The sequence below is a fragment of the Zootoca vivipara genome, chromosome 9, assembly GCF_963506605.1.
Source record: "Zootoca vivipara chromosome 9, rZooViv1.1, whole genome shotgun sequence".
Lineage (NCBI taxonomy): Eukaryota > Metazoa > Chordata > Lepidosauria > Squamata > Lacertidae > Zootoca > Zootoca vivipara.
The window spans coordinates 22,451,652-22,462,078 of record NC_083284.1 but is presented as its reverse complement, the minus strand read 5'-3'; the positions used below and the strand labels follow the sequence as shown (position 1 = coordinate 22,462,078).

General features: G+C 48.0%; 1 protein-coding gene and 1 long non-coding RNA gene across 2 annotated transcripts in view; both read left to right on the top strand.

Annotated features, from left to right (window-relative positions):
• The first annotated feature begins 365 nt into the window (after positions 1-365).
• On the top strand, positions 366-3,802 carry LOC132592624 (uncharacterized). Its single transcript, XR_009558118.1, has 3 exons — positions 366-589; positions 778-862; positions 3,498-3,802. It is a non-coding gene; the product is annotated as an uncharacterized LOC132592624 (long non-coding RNA).
• Positions 3,803-3,853: 51 nt separating this feature from the next.
• Positions 3,854-10,427, top strand: part of CXXC4 (CXXC finger protein 4) — a 56,556-nt gene continuing 49,982 nt past the window's right edge. The window contains exon 1 of the mRNA XM_060278484.1: positions 3,854-5,016. Coding sequence (XP_060134467.1) covers positions 3,859-5,016 — 1,158 coding nt within the window. The 5' untranslated portion in view covers positions 3,854-3,858. The remainder of the gene's footprint in view (positions 5,017-10,427) is intronic.

The following is a 10,427-nucleotide window of genomic DNA, read 5'->3' as shown; positions in this document are numbered from 1 at the left end:
GCGGAGGAAGGAGGGGCGGCCAAACGTGGCCTCTCGCTGCGTTGAGCGCGCAGGAGGAGGCGGCGGAGGCGTGGGGGAAGGGATTGGAGAGGGAAAGCGGAGCAGTGGCCCGTGCGCGCCTCTTGTTCCCGGTGTAATTTGCAGCCAATCATCAGTAGGTGTCCACATCCCTGCATCCTCCTCACCTCCCTGGCGCGCCTCAGCCTCTCCCTCTCCCCTTCTCTTCCCTCCCCTCCCCCAGCAACCACACACACGCAGGCACACACACACACAAACAGAGAGGGGGAGAGCGAGGGGGAGAGAGAGAGAGAGAGAGACTCCCCCGGCTGCCTCCCTCCCTCCCTCGCACACAGCGACTGGAGAGGCGGACGGAGCGCAACGCGCAGGAAGAGGAGACCACCGAGCAGCACAGCCAAGCGCTCTCACACATTCACGCGCGCACACACACACACACAAGCGCGCGCGCACACACACGCACACACATTCAGTGCCTGCTCTTTCCTCTCTCCCCCTCCCTTCCCCCCTCCTCCTTTCTCTGCAACAAGGAGAGAGAGAGAGAGAGGAGGAAAAAAAAGAAAGCCACTTACAGGTATTTGCTTAGTGGATCGGCGTCTTTATTCCTTTCCCACCGACCCCCCTCCCTCATCACCGCCCTTTTACAGTTTGTTTACAAGTATCAAAGTTGTAATTGAGGAACTGCCAAAGACACATCGGGATATTCTTCCTTTTTTTTTTCTTTTTCTTCTTTTTTTCCAACCCCCTTCTTCTTTGTGTTAGGGAGTGATGTGCAACTAATTAAAGACAGACAGGCGGGTTAAGCGTCTGCAAAATCCAAGTGTCCCCCCAAAAAATACAGAGACTGGTAAGTGATTGTTTTTGGATCTCTCTCCTTCCTCCCTCCCCCTTTTCTTTCTCTTTTCTTTCTTTTTTTCTCCCTTCCCCCTTCCTGCTATCTCTCCTCTCCTCTCCCCCCCCCTCTTGTGGTCCGCTGGGGTTGTTAAAGTAGATGAATGCTAGGCTTGGGCAATATAAGGCGCTGCTGTATTAATTTATTAATTAATCTGCACCAGCCCCTCCTCCTGAATGTTAAATATGACCTTTGATCTCTCTGTCTCTAGTAGGAGCAGATATGCAATATTGAACATGTACAGTCACATTGGCTTAAGCAGCGAGTAGATCGCACTCTCTTTAGCTGCTTTTAATTATCCGGGATTTTTAATAAATAAATAAAATCGCACTATAGTTTTAATTTAAAAAAGAAACATCAATAGCTGCGTCTTAGGCACCTCTTTCGCGCTCCAGAGAGGCATCGATTAAACAATAATGACCTGGTTGGTGGGCACCATAATTTTCTCGTTTCTGGTAGCAGCAAACCTTGAAAGGGGATTTGCTGGCGGCGGTAAGAGAGAAGAGGCTGAAATTGTAGCAGAGGTTTCCTGGAGGGGAAAAAAATATTTAAAATGCAACGAAAATGGGGCATAGACGTGTGTTCTATTGAGAGCCTATGTGATATTATTATTATTATTACTCAAACATTATCACTATCTTTTCCAATGTGAGTGCCTTGCCTATGCAGAACCAGGAAGACTACTTGTATTAAGTAGTTGCTGTTAATGGAAATGAAGTTATACTTTCTTTTCCTTTTTAAAAAGTAGCCTTATTTCATACACTGAATTTTTCTGTGATAAGGTTGTTTTTGTGCGTGTTTTAAGAATAGGGAGAAGACCTCCTTGTTGCAACCAAATCCCAAGGAGCAGTGGTTTCAGTCCCCCCCCCCCTAGTGTAAAAATGCAGAGGTGGCTCTAGTGTGATAAGGGTCTTTTCGTGATTAAAAGATGCATGTTGGTCCCTATATGCCAGACAAGGTAGATGTGACTTTTCTTTCTTTCTAGATTTGCTCTCATAATCTGGATTAGTTTACCTAAAGCCCTGCTTTTCAGTCTATCCCAGCAGTTAAATGATGAAGCCCCCCCCCAAGCGAGTAGGATGGGCTAGAAATGGTTCATTAGTCTAATTATGACTGTAATTAGTATAATTGATAACTATTTTTCAACTGTAGGAATCGGGCATAAAACTGTACTGGGGTCCTTTCTTAGTGTCTCTGGGGAACCTAATGTTCTGTTTACAAGTGGGGGGGGAAAACAGGTTGAGAGAAGGGGAATGTTGTAAGTAAAAACATTTTTTGGTGGGAGCTGGAACCACATTCTGGATGACAAAGATACTGTATGGTGCTAGATATCTTGTGACCAGTTTTGTTTTTGGTTTGTTTTACTTCCTAAAGGTTGAAAGAGTGTACTCCCAGTGTTACAAACTAACACCGGTACCTCCTCTCTGATATTGGATGGCCTATGTGAAATAAAAACAAAACCCCACAACACATATGGGAGTAGATAACCCACAGCAAGGGGTATACCTTGCAAAAAAAATTTTTATAAAAAAAAGACTGATAAAGTGTCTTTGGGAGGTGGTGTGTGCCTCCTTGATATCTATCTAGATTTTTACATAGCGTCCCTGGCTTGAAGGTTGTGTAGCATGCTAAGTGACTGCGTGGATATTCAGTCCCCATGCAGCTGCAGGATCTCATACCCCAACCTGTGAAATTGCCTTGCATATGTGTGTATAAATATACCCCACACACACAACTCAGTCACTTTATTATTTACTTAATTGGAGGGGGGGTAGCAAGGAGCTTGGCCCCCCTCTACCAAAGAGACCTGATCTAGGGACGCTGCAACAGAGCCAGCTGTGATTCAAACTGATGGACCCCCCCCCATTCAGAAAGCAGTTGCTGCTAATCCTCTAAAGAACCTACTCCCGTAGGTCAAAACAAAACAAAATCTCGATATTCCGACGGAGGAAGGTCGACTCTTGGCGGCACTGTGCTTCCTCCTACTTTTTAACGCCTGAACAGACTTTCTCCTCCTCCTCCCCGCGCGCCCTTTGCTCATCCCCCCACCCCCCGCCTGGTTTGCTCCTGCCGAGCCCGCTGATCTCCAGCCCCGTCTTGCCCTGGCAACCCGGCTCGTTCACAAATTTCCTAAAGCTCCGATGCCCTCTGGTGAGAGGATTGGAAGCCCTTTCCCACCCCTCATTTGCATGTGTTTAGCACTTCGGTTGCCCCTTCTCCCCTGGCATTTGTCAGCCCGCCCTTCCCCCCCTCCCTTCCCCCAGCTATTAAAGCATTTACCGCGGGGTGGGATTGGAGGGGGGCGGCGGCGGAGGGGGGTGGAGGAGGAGGAGGTGAAGGGAAGGTGGCCGGAGAGCGGAGGAGGCACAGGCGGCTGCTGGGCTGGGATCATGTCTTTATTGATTGTTATGCAAACGAGCTGGGGTGACTGACGGGCACCGTCTCTCCCCGCAGCGTGTGTTGTGTAGTGTCTTTTGAACACAACAAAACAAAAACCTCACACGCACAGACAGTCCTCTCGCGCACACCCCGGGCCCTCTTTTCCTTCTTCTGTGTAGACTTTTTCCCGAAATGACTTTCTTTATTTCAGTTGCGACGGTTCCCGGGGAGGAGGACGACAACGACGACGACGATGCAAAGGAAGAGGCTGCCTGAGAAGACTTCGCCGTGTGCCGAGATGCCCCCCCAAGAGGATTAGAGGGCACCGCTTCCCCCCCTTCCCTCCCCCTGACCCCCCGGGCTACCCAGCACCCGGCCCGGCCCCCCCGACGGCTCCCGTGGCCCTCCTCCCCACCCTGCCCTTCCCTCCCCTGGCCCTCCCCGGCCCCCCCTTCCTGTCCTCACCCCCTCCCTCCTCCTCCTCGTCGTCCTCCTCCTTCCCTCCCACCCTGTTGCCCCAGGCCCACCCGCACCCCCACCCTCACCCCCACCACCCCCACCCCCTGGGCACCATGAACACCAACGTGTGCGTGGAGACGGGGCCCACCGCCGAGGCGCCGGGCCTGCCCAAGGAGAACCACCTGCCCGACGGCGCCCTCAACAGCCTTGTGGATTACAACTCTGAGATGGAGAGGTACCGCTCCTTCGCCACCTTCTACAAGACCAACGGCGGCGCGTTCCCGCAGGCGGCCAAGATCGCGCGCATCACCACCCCGATCTTCCCCAGCGCTGCCGCCGCCGCCGCCGCGCGCATCGGCATGTCCCCCTGGAACTGCGACACGGCCACGGCCGCCGCCGCCACCGCCATGCTGTGGGGCAGCGGTGCGGGCGGCGGCGGCGCGGGCGTCGGAGGCCCCGCCAACCCAGCGGCGGCCGTGGCCGGCGGCGTGGCGGCTCGCAAAGCCGCAGCCGCCGCGGCTTCCTCCGCCGCTGCAGCCGCGGCCGCTGCAGCCGCCGTGGTGTCGTCGTCGGTGTCGTCGTCGTCGTCGGTCGCCTCGTCGCTGCACGCCGCCGGCAGGAGCGGCGGCGCCGGGGGCAGCGGCCTCCACCACCGCGGCGACTCCCAGCAGCGCCTGGGCAAGCCGGGCTGCGCGCCGGCCGAGCAGGCCTCGTTGCAAATGGCCAACAACAATTTCCTCTCCACCTTGGCGCCCGAGCACTGCAGACCTTTGGCGGGGGAATGCATGAACAAGCTCAAATGCGGCGCCGCCGAAGCGGAGATAATGAATCTCCCCGAGCGCGTGGGGACTTTTTCCGCTATCCCGGCTTTAGGGGGCATCTCATTACCTCCCGGGGTCATCGTCATGACAGCCCTGCACTCCCCCGCCGCAGCCTCCGCAGCCGTCACAGACAGCGCGTTTCAAATTGCCAATCTGGCAGACTGCCCGCAGAGCCATTCCTCCTCCTCGTCGTCCTCCTCCTCCCTGGGAGCCGCCGGAGGAGGAGGAGGGGGAGGCGGGGGAGGAGGAGGAGGCGGGGGAGGCGGCGGCGGAGGAGGGGCAGGCAACCCTGCCAAGAAGAAGAGGAAAAGGTGCGGGGTGTGCGTGCCCTGCAAGAGGCTCATCAACTGTGGCGTGTGCAGCAGTTGCAGGAACCGCAAAACGGGACACCAGATCTGCAAATTTAGGAAATGTGAAGAGCTAAAGAAAAAACCTGGCACTTCGCTAGAGGTCAGAGGCGATGATTTCTTTCTTCCCAGCCTGCCGCCGTCCCTCGTGAACCCCCTTCCCCCGCCGCTCCAGTGCTTCTTGTCTAGTTTCAAGATGCAGCATCCCTTCTCTGAAGCCTCCTTCAGGTTGTGAGGAGGTGGGGAGAGAGAGAGAGACCCCCCCCTGCCTTCTCTCCCTCGGCCCTGGTTGGGCCTCTCCACACAACACAACACAGGCGCAAGCCAGCCCCCAACCCCCACCACAGCCACTGGTTTTTGGATCGCCCATGAACCCAGCTTGTCAAAAATAGGGTGGCAGGTCCCCTGGAATAAATCTATGGCAGGGGACTTTGGGGGATTTTGTCCCGCTTTTCATTTTCTTTTCTTTTCTTTTGGTCCTATGGAAAAGGGGGGAGAGAGAATAAGGGTGATGGCAGGTGGAATCAGGAAGCCCCCTAACTTTTGTTATGTGGAAATGAAAAGGAAAAAGTCTGACATAATCATTTAACATCAGAGAAAAGGATTTTTTTATATATTAAAAAATCATTATATGAAGATTAAAAAAAGAAAGAAACACTTCTACACAAGTTGAGCTTATTACACTATAAATTGAGCTGAACAAATCCTGTATATTTTTTCTGTTGCTATAAAGAGTTCTGTCTGGTGACATGTAAACTATTTTTTACTTATGTGAAACCAATGGTGAAGGGTGAATCTTTTGAAAACCTGAAATATTTTTTAATGCACATGAAGCATTTATTTCTAAGTTTTAAATTGTGGCCATTTGGAGGGACCCCCCCAATTTTGTGTGTGTGTGTGTGTGTGTGCGCGCGTGTGCTGTGTGGGTTTTGTTTCATTTGGAGGTTAGGGCAAAAGACTTCTTTTTTTTAAGTTGACCCCCAATTTTACCATTGTCATCAGTTCGGAACAAATTAATAGCTAGCTGATTTTTTAGGGTGACTCTTTAGGGGTGACTTGGTGGTAATCAAGGAAACATTTGGTGGTAAAATTGGGCTAAGAATAACATGCTTTTTTTGCAATGCAACCTTACCAAAAAAAAGTTAACCCTTTTGCGGTATGTTTTACAATTTGATAAAGTACATCTATGACTGAAGTTATTATGTGTGATTGAAATGTATATACATTTATTTTTTAAAAGAATCTTGTCCTCAGAATTGACAATGTTATCACAAAGCTGTAAAAGACAGGTTTCCCAGTTTGGTAGACAACACAAAAACAACAGCCAAGAGGGGATGTTGTGGAAATTTCAGTTCATGTATTTAGTCTAGCAGAAAGGGGTGGGGGAAGGAAAAAAAATGTGTAAAATGACTAATGGTATTATTTTTAGATGGAGGAAAACAAGAGGAAAGACTTGTAATCATATTTAAACCCCTGTCATTATTAAAATTATAGTGTTGCTGGTTAGATGAACATATCAGAAGAGACTGTGTGTGGCTGGGGAGAGCTTAAATGGTACCAAAAGTTCTTTATAGGCTGAGAGATGTAAAACAGGGATGAGGGAGCTGTGGCCTGAGCAGGGTCAATGGCCAGGTAAGATGGGAGACCTGTAGCTCAACAACACCTTGCAAGGCCCCAGGTTCCCCAGACTTGATGTGAAGTCACCCAAATTAGGAACTTGGTAAGACTTGCAACTGTGACCGACAGGAGTTCTCTAAATGGATACATTTCACTGGCATTAAATGTTACCACTAAGTTAAAAGTTCTCATTTAAAAACAACAACAACCAACTAACACATCATGGTTTTATTTTATTTTTTTACTTTGCCCTTTGCAAGATTGAACTATCCTTTTGGAAAGTTTAATAACTCAGGCTGCAATCCCGTGCACACTTTCCTGAGAGTAAGCCCCATTGAACACAGTGGACCTTACCTCCGCATAAACATGCATAGATTGCATTTGTCATTCCTTCTTCATTTCCCATTGCTGCTTATTGTGCATATATGATAAATGGATGTCACATCAATGCAACACACTCTGTGGATTACGCTTCAGATGGTAGAAATCAGTTGTATATAGATTTGCCTGTTATTTTTGGTTGCGAATGCACTCCTGTTTATTTCATAGAACATTTCAAAGAATGTATATTGTGATTTTTACAATAAACAGTAAATGCTGGATTTGAACACTAAACCATAATCAAAAATAATTTATTTTTCTCTTCCTGGTGGCAGTAAATGTAATCTCTGCAATTCTGTGATACTTCTCCGTAGACAATGTGCCCCTCCCCATTCAGTTAGTTTAGTTACGTCTCTGGTAAGGCTGCAGTCCTAAGCACATTTCCTCAGGAGTAAGCAACATTGAAAAGCATGGGACTTACTTTAGAGTAAACCTAGGGAAGAGAGGGCTGAATGTCCCATTCAGATTAGTGGGAAAACTTTGGTAATGATTGAAGTCCCATTGCATTAAACGGATAGGGAATCTAATCCTATGCATGTTAACTTCAAAGTATATCCTACTATGTTCAGTGGGGCTTATTCCTACCATAAGTAAGTGTGCATAGGCATTGTGGCCCTAGCAATTAACTTCATGATTGTCTTGGCAAATGCATATTTCCAAGCCCATATTTGCTAAAATAGTGGGAATGTTGGAGGCAGGGAAAGAGGTGCTTAACGCTTCCTGCACCAGCAGATTTTTGCCTGCAAATGCCCTCACCCTGGTTAAGGGGAAACTGCTTGGGAGGCAATGGAAGGGGATTTGGCAGCAAAATGTGAAGAATTAAGCACTTCTTCCTATCCTCTAGTTTTCCTTACATTCCTACAAAAGTGTTGCGAGGTTTGAGACAAAGGGTAGGGGCTTCAGGATTCGTTCATACCTCAGTCGCAGCTGAACATTTTTGCTGGGCTGAGGCCAGGTCTGCTTTCAACAAGTCTGCAATCTTTTGTAAAGCAGCTTGTTTTGTGAACTTTTCCTAAACTTTATAGCCCCACCCCAAGTACTCAGAAATAAGCCCCGATGAATTTAGTTGGCTTTGCTTCCTAGCAACTATGCTCAAAACTGTACCATAAAGTACGGTTGTAATGTAGCTTTGGGGATGTAAATCCTGCAGGATTATTGATCTGTCCAATCAATGAGGCAGTGGGTGGAAACTGATTTATGAATGAAGATTTGGCAGGTGTCTCTAGGTACATTTGATGAACTTTCTGTTTGCCGGACAAAGAAAGCCCTGTACCTTCAAAAAATTGCCCAAGCATGTCATATGAGATCATTGCATATTAAAAATGCTTAATAGCCATGGCTAGTAAAAATGCATGGGTTTATTAGTACTTCCTTAACTTTTGTTGTTGTTGCTTGTCTCCTATTGACACACACACCTGAACTAGAAGAAAGGAACCACCCCCTTCTAACTAGTTACCAATAGTCATTCACTTCTGTGGATTGTAGCCATTCAGTCTCAAGCTCCTGCCCACCTAGCAGTTCGAAAGCACATCAAAGTGCATGTAAATAAATAGGGACCGCTCCGGCGGGAAGATAAACGGCGTTTCCGTGCGCTGCTCTGGTTTGCCAGAAGCAGCTTTGTCATGCTGGCCACATGACCCGGACATGTGTCTGTGGACAAATGCCGGCTCCCTCGGCCTATAGAGCGAGATGAGCGCCGCAACCCCAGAGTGGGACACGACTGGACCTGATGGTCAGGGGGCCCTTTACCTTTTTACCTTTAATATCCATATAGGCACATTACATGTCAGTTAGAACGAAGTTTAAATTGACTCATTTTCTATTCGAGTTAGGTCTACTATTCGCCCCCCCCTTTATTTCTCCTTTCCCCTTCTCCCCCCCTTTTTGTTTTAATTGGATAATAAAGAGTGACAGCATGACTGCCTAAAGCACATGTGCAGCAACACGGGTCTGGTTGTAAGGCAACCAGCTGGAAGCATGTCAGACACTGACAGGGCCTACAGGACTGAACTGACGCCTCCACAGCGGTTGCAGGTGGGTGAGAATAGTCTCCCCGCTGAACTGGCTTCTCAGGCTGAGATTGGCTCCTGGTGTCTGCCAATCAACGCTTGGGCCAGCGGTGAATCGCTGCAGTCTTGACGGGTTGCTGTCTGAAAGGAGGCAGAAAAAGTAAGGCTCTTCAGTTCTGTTGTGTGTTTGAGAAAGCACTGAATAGTGCTTCCCAGTTAGTACTAAATGCATCCTACCTTGCCTGGAAAACCTGGATACACGTGAAATGGAAGCTGCAAACAATGTACCCCATCCTCCAGTTGAACTGCTTCCTCCCCTGCTTTTTCTCCTTTATAGTAATAGAACTTGATTTTTAATACAGTTACAGCTCCCAGCCAAATGCTCTGGTGTGCAAGCAGAGACTTTGGTGTACAAACAGAACTATCTGAGAGGAAGGATTTCCTATTCACTTCAATAAACTCTGGATATTTTGCTCACATAAGTCTTTTGCATCTATGAAACGGTCCCCAGCTCTAAAGGAGGGATAGGGAATCTCTGGTCCTCCAGGTGGTGTTGGACTCCAAATCTCATCATCCTTGGCCATTGGCCATGCCAGCTGGAGCTGATGGGGAATTGAATTCCCACAACATCTGGAGGGCTACAGATTCCCCATCCCTGCTTTAAGCTTGCTGAGTTTAGGATTGGAGCAATGAAGTTGAACACTGCTTCCTGTTTGCATCAGCATGTTTTCCTGGGACATGGGAATATTGACAATATAGTACGTTTTGTGACACTGTGGTATGGTACACCTTCTAAAGGTATGCAGGCGAAGCAACTCTTGGGGCTTCTCTTAAAGCCTCTTACCCCTCTCTTTTAATATGCAAATAAGTCCGCAAAAGTTTGTAGCCACTTTAATTTGTGTTGCTCGCCACATACCTGGGCAATTCATTTGCCCATTGTTTACACATACCAGGGCTGGTCACTTGTGTTAGTTAGTAGAAGAAATCAACTCTCTTGTTCGCAGAAAAGGATACTGTTGGTCACTTGGAGGCATTTCTTATAGCCACAAGAAGATCAAAACAATTTCCATCTTCAGTTCTGTGTATTTTATGCATGACCCATAAGCTTTTGAAGAAAGAGTTGCCTCCGTGTGTGTGTGTGCGCACACACACACAAAATCTGATTTCATTTTTTTTACATAAATCTCACCCAAAGAGCACTTAGTGACTGAGTGATTTTTAAAAATGTAACATAATAATATGAAAATTTCAGTGCATGCAATTAATAGTAGCAAATGCATAAAATAAGATTGATGTCATGTAGAGCCCTGTGTATTCACACCCATCCACAGCGTTCATTTAGATTTACGGTATGTTTAAAAAGGCATAATCATTATTTATCCAGAGAGACTACTTATTTGCCTCCCATTAGTGTACATTAATATAATTTCTACTGTAAATTATAGACTAAGGGGCATGGCCAACATTGCCTCTCTCACACATTGAAAAATCAAAGGGTCTGCTTCCA